This window comes from Melospiza melodia, chromosome 2 (genome assembly GCF_035770615.1).
Source record: "Melospiza melodia melodia isolate bMelMel2 chromosome 2, bMelMel2.pri, whole genome shotgun sequence".
NCBI lineage: Eukaryota > Metazoa > Chordata > Aves > Passeriformes > Passerellidae > Melospiza > Melospiza melodia.
Window position 1 is genome coordinate 18962579 of NC_086195.1, and position 15721 is coordinate 18978299.

At 41.7% G+C, this 15721-nt stretch overlaps 1 protein-coding gene across 5 annotated transcripts in view; it reads right to left on the reverse strand.

Annotated features, from left to right (window-relative positions):
- The window catches only part of LOC134434583 (ras-related protein Rab-9A), a 28008-nt gene extending 17632 nt beyond the window's left edge, over nt 1–10376 (reverse strand). For 3 of the 5 annotated variants that reach the window (XM_063183261.1, XM_063183265.1, XM_063183244.1), the window contains exon 1: nt 10322–10376. In XM_063183261.1, coding sequence (XP_063039331.1) covers nt 10322–10376 — 55 coding nt within the window. Of the gene's footprint in view, nt 1–7911; nt 8014–8143; nt 8271–10321 lie in introns of those variants that run through there. The other 2 variants (XM_063183254.1, XM_063183248.1) reach the window with 2 other exon arrangements.
- Between the last annotated feature and the right edge of the window lie 5345 nt (nt 10377–15721).

A 15721-nucleotide genomic window follows, 5' to 3' on the forward strand; every position in this document is an offset into this window, starting at 1 on the left:
CTTAAAAACACCATTCTGGTTCCTACATGTCCCTCAACTGTTCACTTGCTGTGCAAGAGATCATCTCTTTCAGAAGTCTCTCCTTACAGCTATCAGAGAAGCAACTCAGAGACTGAGGTCCCATTGCTGCCCTTCCCTTGCTAGCTCTGGCATCATATTACAGATGGATTATCCAGATGGGGCAGCTCAAAAACAATGACACCTGCAGTGTTTCAAAACACTGACATCTACAAACTTTGAAAATTCTCAAAGGTTAAAGACAGATCCCTCTATATTTTCTTGCAGCTGTAGCATTATTAAAGGATGCTCCCATATATTCTCACACATAAAGGAAAATCAAAGGGGATCTTCAGAATGCGGAATCTCATGGTTTCAATAGTATTTCCTTTTGATTCCTTTTCATTAAGCCCTTTGATTAAAAAATGTTCAGTGCATTGTTAGTGAAAATTCACATGCAAAAAATAATTTTATATTCCTAACAGTATTCTTCTTCTTACTGATAAGGAGAATCAAATGTAGAATGCAGAAATGAATGCTGTGTTCTAAGTGTTGTGTTCTTTTCCACAGTTAGTCTTCTAAGTTTATGCACAAAATCCTTGTTTTGTCTGAAATTGCATCCATCCTGATTCTACTCCAGAAAAACTCCTCTGCCTGCCAGAGACAAGGCCAGCTGCACACATCCCTATGGGAAGAAGTCACAAGCTGGTTACTTGCAGCATCAATGTTTCCATGATGAACACTCCTGAGAACAGGGGTAGGGAAGGGACAAGAGATACAGCTGGGTGAGATACACTGTTGTTTCTATGACCACCACCAGCTAACTTGTCCTTTACATGACCAAAACAAGTTCAAACTTTAGGTAGGACCTCAGAGCTCCACAAAAGAGAAGGACAGAGAGGATAAGACTTCATTTTTTTCAATAGGAACAGAACCAACCCATCCTCCAGAGTAAATGTTCTGAGCATTCCCTTAAGCTGTATTTAAACACTTGTCTTACATTCTGAAGTCCTGCAAAACCTCAATAATGGCGATTTCAGAAACCAATTTATTACTCAAGAAGTTTCAAACTCAGAGAAACAGGATCCAGTTTTCTCATACTTAAGTTGAGCCCTCTGCATCCTGACACTAAAAAGAATGTCAGTGCATCCACTCCTCTGTTCTGCTACAGAAACACAGAGGCTGTGAACCGAAGGAAGAGCTTTGTCATGTAGGAGAGCCAAGATAAAGCAAGAACAGTTCCCTGTCTCCAGAGTACCCAGAGGAAGAAACTTGTAATTACTGATGCCGTGGTAATACTGCAGTGTATTTTCTAGCCAAAGCTCACTGGGAACTCAAGTATAGCAAGCCTGAGTCCTCCCCTGCTCAGACTCCTGTTCTTTGAACTCTGATGTTTCTGTTATAAATCAGATAGAACAGTAAGTTGGGAGAAGCCCCAAAACCTTTTGAAGCGAATGCAAGTGTGTCACAGAAATCAAGCTGCAATTCCAAATGGAAAATTATTCTACCACTTGAGGGAGCTGTGGCATAGCAAACCCATGAAATCTTGTGAAATGTGCATGAAAAACTCCAGCCTCTGAAGAAAAAAGATAAAATGACTACGCTATGAACTTTGGTAGACTTCACATTTTTAAGGTACATATTTGCCTAATTTTGGCAAATAAACCATGCAGAGTCCATAGATGCTGGGATAGAGACAGGAGGGAAAGAGTAATCCCTTATCCAGTTACTGTCTGTACACTGTGCTTTGATTTTTTTTTAAATTTGGAATTTGACTGCTTTTCTACCTGATTTAATGCAATTTGACAAATGCTGCTGAGCAAATATTTATAAAATTAACTGAATCGAACTCAGTCAGCACTGTTCTGCAGTTCAGCAGTGTTCCTGATTCTAAGAGACAAGAAATCTGAGAAAGACTAGTTTTTTTCCTAAGTTACAAAATGAATCATGCATCTCTGTTAAGGTGGAGCTGTAAGAAAAAGAAAGAACAAATGATAGTGTCACAATTTTGTGCAGTAGAAAACAAACACCCTCAACCCTCCCACAACTGCACAGGGCATTTCAGTTTAGCACTGACAGAATCACAGAATGGTTTGGGCTGGAAGGGGCCTTAAAGAACACCTAATTCCTACCCCCCTGCAATGGGCAGGGATGCCATTTACTAGACTTGGCTGCTCAGAGACCCATCTAACCTGGCCCTGAATACTCCCAAGGATGTGGCAGCCACATCTTCTCTGGGCAACCTGTTCTAGTGCCTCACCACCCTCTGCATAAAGAATTTCTTCCTAATATCTAATATAAATCTGCCCTCTGTCAATCTAAAACCATCCACATTTGGTCTGGCACTATCTACCCATATAAGAAGTCCCTCTCCCTCCTTTTTATAAAGACCCTACAGTACTGGAAGGCCACAGTAAAGCTTCCTCAAAGCCTCCTCTTCTCCAGGCTGACCAAGTCCAGCTCTCTCAGCCTGCCTCCATGGGAAAGGTGTTTCAGCTCTCTGAGCATCTTTGTGGTCCTCCTTTGGTCCTGCTCTAACAAGTCCTTGTTTTTCTGGTGCTGGACCCCACAGCTGGATGCAGCACTCCTGGTGGGGTCTCATGAGGGCAAAGTAGAGGGGGAGAATCCCCTCCCTTGACCTGCTGGCTGGGCTGCTTTGGATGCAGCCCAGGGTGCCATGGGCCTTCTGGGCTGCAAGCACACAGTGCTGGCTCATGTGCAGCTCTTCATCCACAGGAGCCCCCAAGCCCTTCTCTGCAGGGCTGCTCTCAGTGACTTCCTCTCCCAGTCTGTGCTCATGTCTGGGACTGCCCTGACTCAGGTGCAGCACCTTGCACTCAGGCTTGTTGAACCTCAGGAGGTGCTCACAGGCCCAACTCCTCAAGTTTGTCCAGGTTCCCCTGGATGGCATCTTGTCCTGCTGTGGTATCATCTGCAAACTTGCTGAGGGTGCACCAATCCCATTGCCCATGTCACTGATGAAAATATTAAAAGGTGCCAGTCCCATGAGAGTCCCATGGACTCACTCACCACCAGCCTGTACCTAGACATAGAGCCACTGACCACAACTCCTTGGCTGCGTCCATCCAGCGACTCCACATCCACTGAATATGAATAAGTCCATCCATAAAACCCATGTCTCTCCAATCTGGAGATAAGGATGTCATGAGGGACTATAACAAAGGCCTTACAGAAGTCTAGATAGATGACATTGGTCAGTTGTCAACCCTTGCTATCACTCTATCATAGAATGCCACCACTGGCTACCTTGAATTGCCCCCCTATCTCTTATGTGCCTTAGCACATCTTCCAGGAGGCATTTCTAGGCACAGAGGTGAGCCTCACCAGTCTGTAGTTCCCTGGATCTTTCTTTCTCTCCTTAAAAATGGAAGTGACATTTCCCTTTTTCCAGTCACCAGGGACTTCACCTAACTGCTATGACTTTCCAAATATGCATGAGAACATCAGTTTGAACTCCAAGCTACACTGAAGGTTACAAGGCTCATATTTACAATGAGACTCTGTAATGCTGTGCTGATGAGGCACTTTCTTGCCAAATCATTACAAGCTCTCACTCTGACTGCACGGTATAATGAGTCACTTGTGTGTACAAGAATAAATGATGACAATCAATAAAAACCTTGTAAGCCAGTTTTCTTTCAAAAAAAAAAAAAACAAAAAAAAAAACCAAAAAAAACCACATCAGGCTACCTCAGGTTTAAAATATGGCCATCGTGTAATAATACCAAGTTGAATCAGAACATTTTTAAACAGTAAAATGACTAAGTAAGAGAAAACCAACCAACAAACTAACAAACAAAAAACACAACCCAGGCCAAGACACTTGCTGTTAAGTGTAAATTCAGTCCCTGGTAAAACACTGCCACCTCCAAAAGCATTTGGGATAAATGCTTTGTCTTTGCTTTACACCTTATCTTGTACAAAGCCATTGTCCATTTTGTCTTAACCCTGAAAAACCAAGACAAACTCAGAATGCATCCAAGCAAGTGTGCATTAATGTCTTCGAAGGATGAACACCTGTCCTTTTCTCCCTCATCCCAACCTCCACTGCAGGTGAGATTTTCTCCAAGAAATCCTATGCAATTGGAAAAAAAATCCAGACCACAGCCCAGATAAGAATCAGAAGACAAGTACTCCTAACATTGTGTCCTGGTGTCCTTTGGGGTAGAGTTAATTTCCTTCACAGGGGCTTGCATGGGGCTGTGCTCTGGATTTGTGCTGAACACAGGCTGATACTATGGAGATGTTTTTATTATTGCTGAGCAGGGCTTACACAGAGCCAAGGCCTTTTCTGCCTTTCCTACTGCCTGGCTGGCAAGGAAGTTGGGGCTGCATGGGAGACTGGGAGGAGAGACACAGCTGGGACAGGTGACCCCAACTGACCAAAGGATGTTCCAGACCATCTGCCATCATGCTCAGTGTATAAAGTGGGGGGAAGAAAAAGGAAGAGGGGGACAGTCAGAGTGATGGAGTTTGTCTTCCCAAGTCTCTGTGACACATGGTAGGCTCTTCTGGAGATGTCTGAAGACCTGCCTGCCCATGGGAAGTAGTGAATGAATTCCTGGTTTTGCTTTGTTTATATGTGCAGCTTTTAATTTTCCTATTAAACTGTGTTTATCTCAACCCAGGAGTTTTCTGTTTTTTACCTTTCCCATTCTCTCCCCAGTCCCACTGCTGGAGCTGTGAGTGAGAGGCTTTGTGGGACCTGGGGTTAAACCATGACACAGGGGAATAAATGTTCTGCAAACATTGTGTTAAAAATGTTAATGCTACAGCAGAGATGGTGCATAGCATAGTCCTAGAAACAACAGCTTACTTTGGGCAACCTAAATCCCAGATAAAAATTAAAAATTACTGAATGCTATTTTAAATTCAAGAGCCCAAGCAGAAATCAGAGAATTCTCTCAGCCAGCCTCCAACCCCAGAAATATTTCTTTATCCTATCTACAGTGGGAGAGCAGATATCAACAATGTCACCAAGAAACCATTTACTGGAGCTTTTATTTCATCTCAGCAAAAATCAGAGCTCTTCCTGCTTCTCCACAGGATTGCCTCCCATACCTAAAACATTCAGAACTAGATAGAAGTTCATCTTCAAAGAATAGGCACATGAATAAAGCCAAGTGAATACAATGAGAACTGAGGCAATACAGCAGTATAATTTCCAGCTGTCCATGGCCACTGACATCTCACTGACCAAGAGTCACCTCTCACTCACAGATTCAGAAGCACTGGAGTACACAGTACTAATATGGAGAAGTAGCTTTGTTCTGCACCTTTTACATCAGTGACTGCTTGAACTACAGCACTCTTAACTAATCTGGAGCTAAACTGTCTCCACCCTGTGTTTCTCTCAGTGAAATCATTCTCCCACAGCTTTCGTCCCAAATTAGCAAGTTTGAAGAGGAGAGATGGTAGAGTGTATTCCATTCATGTGAAGATGCACAGAGTATCCCCTTTTCAAGGCCAATTTTTAATCCTTATTTGGAGTTGCTTCTTCTAGACCCCTCAATGTTTAATTAAATTCTTATATCCTTAAAAAAATAATTAAACAATCAATAGAGCACATAATGAAATTCTCAAGCCTCAGGGATCAATCCCAATGCAGAGCTGTCAGCACATTTTTTCTAGTAAGATCAAACATGCATGGATTTAATGAGATGGGAAAAGCTGTTGTCCTTACCAGACTGCTTAGCCACTGGCTTCATTTGACACCAGTATGTAAGACAGAGCTCACAAAAAGGTCAATATATTACAGCTACACCAGATAAATTAAACCCTGACTTGTTCCATGGCAAAAGCAAAATGAGAAAATACTTTACAAATTGAACAGCTACAGCTACTTTGAGTTCTAGGATGCTCTGCTGATGTTGGAGAGGATGCACATCCCAGCAGACATTACCTTGCTAAGGGCTCCTTTTAATAACTTTATTTCCAGTTAAACTGATTCACTCTGGAAGATATTTCAGCTTTTCCTATATCCTGTCTTCCTAACCATGTGAATTTTTCTACTGAATGAAGCAGCTAACTACTTGGAACACTGAAAATGTTACAAGCAATGCATTATTCCACTGATATGAAATCTTTATTTTTATTGATATTGTTGACATTGTTACTAAAATTTTATGGAGTTAAAAAAAAATTACAAAATTTACTTTTAACAAGTTACAGGTTACAAGTGTCAAGTGGAGATATTAGCTAACCTCTTCCACAATTGGACAGATATACAGACTCACAACACATTCTAATAAATTATGATTCAGGGGGCAATAATAAAATGTATATATATAGTTCTGAGAGATTTGTCATCAACAGTTTTATTGGCAATTATGTATAAATAAAGTGGGTGTCTATTTGCTTTAAAATCTGTACCATTTCACATAAAGAAACACTTGCAGGGTTTCTCTAAGGTACAACCAGATTATTTTTCAATATTAAATAACTTTAGTCTAAAATCCATTTCCTAGTTTGCACACAAGGTCCAGAAATGTTCCATGGAGCCCCCTGGTTTTTCAAATTTTCACGACAAAGCCTTGTCAAAGCTGGCAGAGGAATCCCTTTTCTCTCAGCCACTTTCAACTATGTCAGTATGAGGTACTAGCTGGGGCTTCAAGCAAGTCGAAAGTCAGGCCTTTGACACACAGGGCACATTTTCTAAACATGAACTCCTATTTTGGCCTCAAGTGACAATAGATAGGAAAAGAAGTGTGTTGAATGGAACTTCAGCAGATGACTCAGACATGACTTAATGCTGCTACAGTAAGGTTTATCATGAGATTCAGCCTTTTGTGCAGCTGCACACAGTTTTCAACAAACCATACAGTAACTTTAGTGATTATATATTAACAGAGTCTCCTGCAAGCTAAAGAGTACAGCTTATCATCTGCATAAAAATCCAAGCTTCTGGAAAATCCGGCATTTTCCCAACACATCTCTATCATGAAGAGCAAAACTAAAGCTGAGCCAAGCAGAAAATGCTAATATCAATCCTTTAACATCACCTGCCTCAGTACTGAACCAAAACTTCACTGTGTGAAGGAGTTCTTTGCACTTTATGAAATTACTGCTTCATTTCCTAACATTCACGTTTCTTTAACAGTAACAGATTTTAGAACAAAAAAGAACTGTTGTTACATCTGACAGACAACATGAACAATGTTTCACCATTTTCCCACAGCAAGAGGCTACTATAAACATTCTCCCTCACTCAAGAAACATACCTGGCAATAGAAATATGATCTAAGTTGATTTGTGTAATCATTTATTAAATAACTACTTTTATGCAATATAGTTTAGACTCCTAACTGTTCACCTGGACAGATGCAAATGTTCATATCCATATTTCCAATCACTTCAGACAGCAAACTAGCCAAAAAACTTCAGGAAGGCCATGATACCTCCAAGTAGAAGCCAGTTTCTTCAACATACTTTAACTGTATTGCCTTATACAGGTAACAGTTGCAGTTCATTGTAAATTTTGGTGCTCTTAGAACACCACTGGGATTGTATCACTCAGCGGCTCCGCTCCCTCTACTCAATGTCTGTGCACAAGAAGCATTTGCAACATTGTCTCCCTAAGACTGGGATATCATAATTCAAAATTCCTAGTACACTGAGAGTGGCTTATACACTATGAGGCTCTTAGAAGGGAAAAAAAAGGGAACCGTTCAGCATTTCTTATGAATTTGTAAGTCTCAAGTTTTCTCATCTTTCCACTGCAGACAAAATGATTGGGAGTTTACACCCTTTTTAAAAAGGAAAGGTTACAGTCTTATGTACAACATGGCTCCAGCAGCCAGTACTTCAAAAAAAATTCTGACTTTCACATGTTCTATTATACAGTCTTCTACAATGACTGAAAATTCTTTCCCTGTTTCCCTATACAGACATTACCTTTCATGTTCATTCTTGGCTTTACAGCTTTCCTCCACTATTTTGTAACTTCGTCTTAAATTTTTTGTTCATTTACCCAAGGAGAATTAGCACTTTTTAAACCTACAGAGAAGAAGAACATATTGTGAGCTGCAGGTTTAACATTGGCTTTTAAGTGAGAGATCTCATCAAACTTTCTTCCATCTATTTTTTAGTCTCCATAAGTGTTGTTTATATCCTTTTGCAGACGTACCTATTTGAAACCTGGACAACCTCAATGTAAACAAAGCTTTCCTGAGGTGGATCACACTTCCTTCTTTCACTGAGCTCTGCACTGGGGCACAGAAGTCCAACAAAACAGACTGTCTTGAAAACAGGAGCCTAAATCAGTAAGTAAAAATGTACTTAAGACTTATTTGTTAACACAGCACATTTGTTAACTTAATACTTCAGAATAAAAATATGAATAATTTTGGAGAGAAATAAGCAATGCTTTCTCTTGAAGACATTTCCTTGACAAAATACCTTTAAAGATTATTCTTTATCACATACAGCTAGCAAGGAATTAAATTCTAGCACACTGCAAGCAAAGGTAAATGTTTAGTTTGCAATGTCTTTTTACGGAAAATTGTGCTGACAAATTCATATAAGTAATGTATGAACATGTAAGTAATAAAAACATGCTTTATGAACTTCTGCAAGCTTTTCATCACTTGTCAGATTAACACCATCTTTTCATTGCTTTAACATTAATTTTTTTAGTTAAGTCTTGGCTCTACACTATTGCTATTTATCATTCCATTGCTGGGGCCATACTTAGATTAAATATCACTCTGTTGTTGTTTTACAGGTTTTCCACTGAAAAATTATACAACTTTTTTCCTTTAAAAATAATTCCTTTGTATGCAAGAGAGTACATATGCTCTTGAAAAGGCCATCCATCCTGAATGGATAAAGTGTATAATTTAAAGAAGTGGTATTTGTAAAATATTATTTGTGTCTGCTGACATTCCTTATGCTAAAATATGAACACTTAAAAGTGAAAGTACATAATTTCTTAATACTTTAGAGTCTTGATCAAAGACCCATGATGTACTGGTTCAAGCAAAGGGTGAAATACACTTGAAATGAAATAGATTTTTATATATTTAACTATTAAAATAATACTACATTTAAAAGCATGAACTTTAACTCCTTTCTATATTTATGCCAGCATATGTCTTATTTCAAGACATCAATGCTGCATGGAGACCAATATGAGAAATACATAAAGAATTCCCATAATAGCACCATTACAGATATCCATCCTGCAGCTTCCAATCCAAGGCCAGCCTCTTCTGTGAGCAGAATTACAGCCACTTTCGATAGAAATCAGAAGGGAGGTTACAGCAGCTGGGAGCAGCAGCCCAGCCGTGTGCATTTGGAATCAGCTCACATTCTCTTGGTGCTAAAGCCAGCCACAAGTGACAGCTTGTCTGGCCGAGGCTGGGGGTCAGGCTCATGCCACCAGCGGCTGAGAATCCCCACTGGAACCTCCATGTCGGTCAGCAGCCCACGAAACCTGGGGAGATCAGCCTGCAAATGTGCTCGGAAACCTGCGGGAGATCAGCCTGCAAATGTGCCCGGAAACCTGCGGGAGATCAGCCTGCAAATGTGCCCGGAAACCTGGGGAGATCAGCCTGCAAATGTGCCCGGAAACCTGCGGGAGATAAGCCTGCATATCTGCCCGTGGTCGCTTCCCAGGAAACGGGTGGGGGCCCATGCACGCTTTAACTGTGACCCAGAATGCCACGGGCACGCTAACTCTGTGGGGTTTTCTCCAAATTCTTCATTAAAACGTCACAAAATCATAGAGCTAATTAGGTTGGAGAAGATCTGAGATCATCGAGTCCAACCTGTGACTGAACATCACCTGTCAACCAGACCACGACACTGAGTGTCGTGTCAAACACCTCCAGGACCGGTGACTCCACCGCCTCCCTGGGCGGTCCATTCCATCTAATCACCCTGGTGAAGAAATTCTTCCTGATGTCCAAGCTAAACCTCACCTGGCTCCTCACACCCGTTCCTGCCACACACCCCCATACCCGTCTAGCTTAATTCTGACAGGGGCGAAATGCTGCCCCGCACAGCCGGGGCAGGAGGAAAAGCAAGCACAGCCCTACCTACCAAACCCCCGCTTCTCAGGGCGCTGTTCCCCGTTCCCCTCGGTCCCGAGTGCTCGCACCGTGCTGAAGGGCAAACCCGGGCTGCGGAGCACCTGGGCCGTTGGTGCCTCCTGCCACTTTTCCCTGGCCTCACCGCCAAGACAAGAACGGCGGCTCCCCGGGCACTACTGAGGCGGGGAAGCCGCCCTCCTGCTGCCCCCGGCGAAACACACAGCGCTGCTCCCGCAGGCCCCGTGCCCCGGCAGCCCGGCTGGCGCCCTCACCTCCGCAGCGGGGCCCGACATGGCGCCGCCCGCTCGCTTCCTGCTGCGCCGCCATCTCCGGCCCGTGCGGCTGCGCGCTGCTCCCGCCGCTGCCGGGGCGCCGGCGGACACCGGGCTGGGCAACGCCGCTGCGGGCGCGGGCTGTGTCGGAAAGAGAAACCACTTCCCGGTGTAGCAGGAATATCAGTACCACGTCCCGGTGTAGCAGGAATACAGATACCAAGTACCGTTGTACCAATGCGGCCCGCAGGACTAGGGAAGCGATTCTTCCCCTGTACTCGGCACCGCTGAGGCCGCCTTGACTACCGTGCCCACTTCTGGGCGCCTCACTCCAGAGAGGGCACTGCGGTGCTGGAGTGTAGCTATGATATTTTCTGAAAAATCCTTTCCTTAGGATTTTTTCTCCTGAGAAACTGAGTGGCCTCAGGAACAAAATGTAAACAATGGTTATCTGCTGCTGTGGAATGCAACAGGTGCATCTGTGATTGGTCTCATGTGGTTGTTTCTAATTAATGGCCAATCACAGTCAGCTGGCTTGGACTCCCTGACAGAGACGCAAGCCTTTGTTTTTCATTCCTTCTTTTTCTATTCTTAGCTAGCCTTTTGATGAAATCCTTTCTTCTATTCTTTTAGTATAGTTTAAATATAATATATATCATAAAATAATAAATCAAGCCTTCTGAAACATGGAGTCAGATCCTCATCTCTTCCCTCATCCTAAGACCCCTGTGAACACCGTCCCACTGGAGCCTGTCTGGAGAAGGGTTGGGAGCACATGTCCGATGGGAAGCGGCCGAGGGAGCCGGGGTTGTTGGGCCGAGAGAAAAGGGGGCTTGGCGGTGACCTTATCACTGTCTGCAACCACATGACAGGAGATTGTAGCCAGCTGTGGACGGGTCTCCCACCAACTAGTGGCAGGATGGGAGGATATCACCTCAAGCTGTGCCAGGAGAGGTTTAGTTGGACATTAGGAAGAATTTCTTCACAGAACGAGTGACTAGATGCTGGAATGGAGTGCCCTGGCAGGTGGCAGTCACCGTACCTGGAGGTGTTAAGGAAAGTCTGGATGTGGCACTCAGTGCCATGGTCTGGCTGACAGGGGGGTGCTGGGTCAGGGCTTGGACTTGCTGGTCTCAGAGGTCTTTTCCAAGCTAAATATTCCTGTGAATCTGCTGTGGGATGTGAATTCCCTGAGGGCTCCTGTGCTGTCCCCGGGGCTGCCACAGGGTGAAAAATCTCCCGAGAAGGCCATGGAAATTACTTGCTGTCCCATGCAGCCTCCTGTGTGAGGGCACAGTTTCCACGGAGGCTGCCAGCTGTTTTGGGCATGGATCTGGCACATGACGTGGACACCATCATACTGCCCTGTGGCCCCTGTGCAGGGCATGACCTTCCTTTGGTACCTCTCTGCATGGCTGGGGGAGCCCCACCATGCTCCTCTCAGCCCTAAGATGAATGAAAAATAAATGATTTTAAACTTTAACTTCAGTCGTGATATGGTCCTTCCCAAGCAAAATGGCTTGGAAAGGCAGTGTAACACACAAGGTAAATGAGTATCAGACCTAAGGCTAACACAGAACAGCAACAACAAAAAAAAAAAGTTGTAAAACTTCCTATTTTCAATATAGTACTGTGTTACTTTTGGTATAACCAACTAATATTTTGGATACTAAATGGAGCTATTAATATACACAGAGAAAGAAAATAAATATAAAATTTTACAAGGTTACAGCTTTTTGATATGATGAAGTCTGCTGGAAATGCCTGGTTATGCAGTAAACGCCTAAAAGTAAATGTAATTTAGTCAAAGTAAAGGTATTTGTTATTGCCTTTGTTGTAGTGCTTTCCTCTTTTACATGTATTTCCTCTTTCATGTATTTCACATAGATGTTCAAAATGATTTTTTAATACTTCCAGAATTTTGGCTCTACAGCAAATCTATAGATGATGCTAGGGTGTATACTCCAATACAGTAAAATGCTGGTATGATTTTTTGATACATATTTGTGGTTTTATTCAGTAATGAGGTCTGTGTTGCCCTCTGCTGTCAGTAATCTGATTTTACCTACTTGAAGGCACTAAATATGTTTTGGCAAGAATATAATGTACTGCAGACCTCTTTTTCCTTATTTTGACATAATGAACATCACCATTACTAACCACACAGGGAATGCTCTTGCATTGTTGTATAGGATGTAAAAAAACTAGTTAAACAATTTATTAAATTATTGTAGTGAACTGCTTTATCAGCGCTCATCACTGAGTGATCTCAGACCTTTCCTTGCTAGTGCTGCAGTGGTTGCATTATACACTGATTGCTAATGCTGTTCACTTCTTCACTCACAGTGTGCGCCAGACTCATGAATTCATCAGGGATTGAACACGTGATACAATGAGTAAGCTGAATGCCATAGTTACACTTCCTTTTTGCCTTCTCTTTGTGCCTGACACAGCAAAAAAATACGTGGGACAAAACCTGTGCCAAAGAGTTTATGAAACAAGAGATCAAGAATTTGAAGCATGTGTCCAGAAATGGCACAGTAACGTACTAGCAGAACAGGATCAGAACCTTCCAGCTTCAAACGTGGCCTGTCATCCAGTGGCCTGTGTTACATATTTTGAAGTATTTCTGCAGCCTACATGTGTCAGCAATTCAGCAGCAGCTCTTATTGCAGTATCCAGGAGTTTGCAGTTCCATTTCAGTTTGGGGCTCCAAGGCTTTAAATGCCAGTTTTGTTTAATCGTTCTGTACCTGTGTGATTATGAGAACAGCACATATTGGATTCCTTATGTCCTCAGCTGAAAGTGCCTTGGCTACTACAGAGGCACAGAGCTCCCTATTACAGGGACCTGAGGAGGTCGTTTGGGGTGAGAGAAGGACGAGAATCTTGTTTCTTGATCAGAAGGCTGGATTTATTGATATATGATATATAATACATTATTACTATACTAAAAATAATAAGGAGAGAAGTTGCAGAAGCTTGGTAAGCTAAGCTAAGAATAGAAAGAATCTATAACAAAGTTGTGTCCAGGGTCTCTGTCCCCAGCTTGCTCCTGTGATTGGCCCTTAATTATAAACACATGGAACATGAACCAATCACAGGTGCATCCTATTACATTTCACAGCAGCTGATAATTATTGTTTACATTCTTCTTCTGGGGCCCTTGCTTCCCAGAAGATGCACTATCCCAAAGAAAGGATTTCTATGAAAAAATGTCTGCGACAGCTCCCTTGGCAGGTAGGCAAAACAAGCATGGCTTTTCCCTTGTGATTAGCCCTCCTTTGAGATGGAGTGAAAACTGGGGGTGCCTCTCCTGGAGACTGGTTTCTCACTCAAGGGACTGTTTGGGCATCTCCATTAAATTGTCTTTGATCCAATGAATAAGGGATCATTATTCCAGTTTCCCATTTATAGAACAGATGCAATAATCCTTTCTCAAATATTAAAATTATACACTCAGTAAATTTATACTTGTATGTATATATGTGTAATGATATATGTGTATGTCTTTATATGGTTTTCCAGGATAATATCAGTGCTACTGTAACAGTGATGACTTCCTTGAAACTTCAGTACTGGCTGTGATAAGTATCTGCATTTCTAGAAACATAGGCTTCTATTCAACAGATGGAGATATTCTGCCAGCTGGAAAGTATTGAGTATCCAGAGAACTATTTGGAAAAATGTTGGTCCATCATAAGGTTTCTGTAGAGAAGAGTATATGCCTCAAACAAGCCTCTGTAATTTGTTTTGGTTCTTTTTTAATAAAGCAATTGTTATTTTTAAAGAAAAAAAACCCAACAAAACCAAATACATGGATATAATTAATTCATAATTTAAAAAAATATTTTACTTTATTTTTAAAATTGTGTCCTATCTTAATGTCATAGTAGGATCTATGACATTCATTTTGTGGTCCACCACTGTAATTCTTCATTAAGAGCTTTCTTCAGTTTAAGATTTCTTTGTTTAAATATTATCTTGTCAATTAGTCTCAACTTATATTTTAGAGTTTCCAGAAAAAAGCCAAAATTTAGAAATGTGATTCTGTTCTTGAAAAGGCTCCCTACGGTCTACTAGCAAGTGAGTAAAAAAACCCCCAAACCATAATATGAACTTTATTCTCATGCTGTTTATTTCCATGGCTTGAGATTCCTGTGCATTTTCTGTAACACTGGAATGTGCTGAATTTAGGATTATAAGGATGATGCACATAAAGTTAACTGGGTAGTGTGGTTGAGAGATATTTCCCATGTGTTTCCTGGCTCTTCCTCCTGGCAGGAGTTCCAGTACATGGTGGGGGTATCATACCCCCTGGAAGACCTGAAATTGAATTGCCAGGAGGATTATGAAGAAATTCTGACAGAGTCAGTGGAGTGTTATGAAGCCATCTAAGTAACTTGCTTAGTTAAGCACTGAAGAATACTTCATTTGAGGGAAATTGAGATAAGCAGCTCTCTCTGTGTTTCTGTTTCTGCTATGCATAGGCAGTGAACCAGTCTGGTGCTGATGAGCCAAATATGAATTTGTTGTGGCACCCCTGGGGTTGTTTATATACACCCAGTGGTCTTGAAATAGTTACATCTGAAGGAACCAGCAAGTAGAGCTACTACAAAGTGATCCTGTGTTCCAGCACTACACAGCTTGGTGGACTGCAATGCCAGTACTGGAAATATGAGAAAAATATATTGGATCTTTTTCAGTGCAAGTGAGTTTCCAGAAGAAAATTCAGTCACTCTCAGATAATTTTCCTTAGAGGTATTAGCTAATTTGGAGGCACTGACAATATTGATGTAAAGTAGATTGATTATTTTTTCTAATTCCATTACTTGTGGTGACCCACAGTTAATTTTCATATCCCATTTGCTTGCACAGTCACTCAGTATCACAATACTCTTTGCAGCCACCTTTCAATTTAACTCTCTTGAACCATAAAGGCAAATATTATTATCTTGCTATTCACACCTTCACGTGCATTTTCAATAGTGCACATACTTGAGCCAGTCTACAAGCACCCCCTTGCCTCTACAAAGGGTGGCTATTCAAAAATCTTGGCAATTTCAAAGAAGACAAAGAAAATTAGGACTCCCATATATTTACATCCTGGACAGGAAGGTGATACTAATCATTAACTCACTGTAAGTGGCTTAACATGTGGCTTTCTTGAGTATTTCTACAGTATCTGTTCTAGCATTGTTAAAATCAGCTGTTAACATTACTTAGTTTAGAATAAAATTAATGCTTGAGGGAAGGATAATTTTTTTCTGGGTGATTTTGAAATGTATTGTTTCTGATTACTTTATGGGATGTATTTCTAGAAGTTTTTATCATTAGTTTGTACCATTTTATCCTGTTTATGACTTTTGGCTTTTTGTGGTATTGTACAATTGTAAATTGA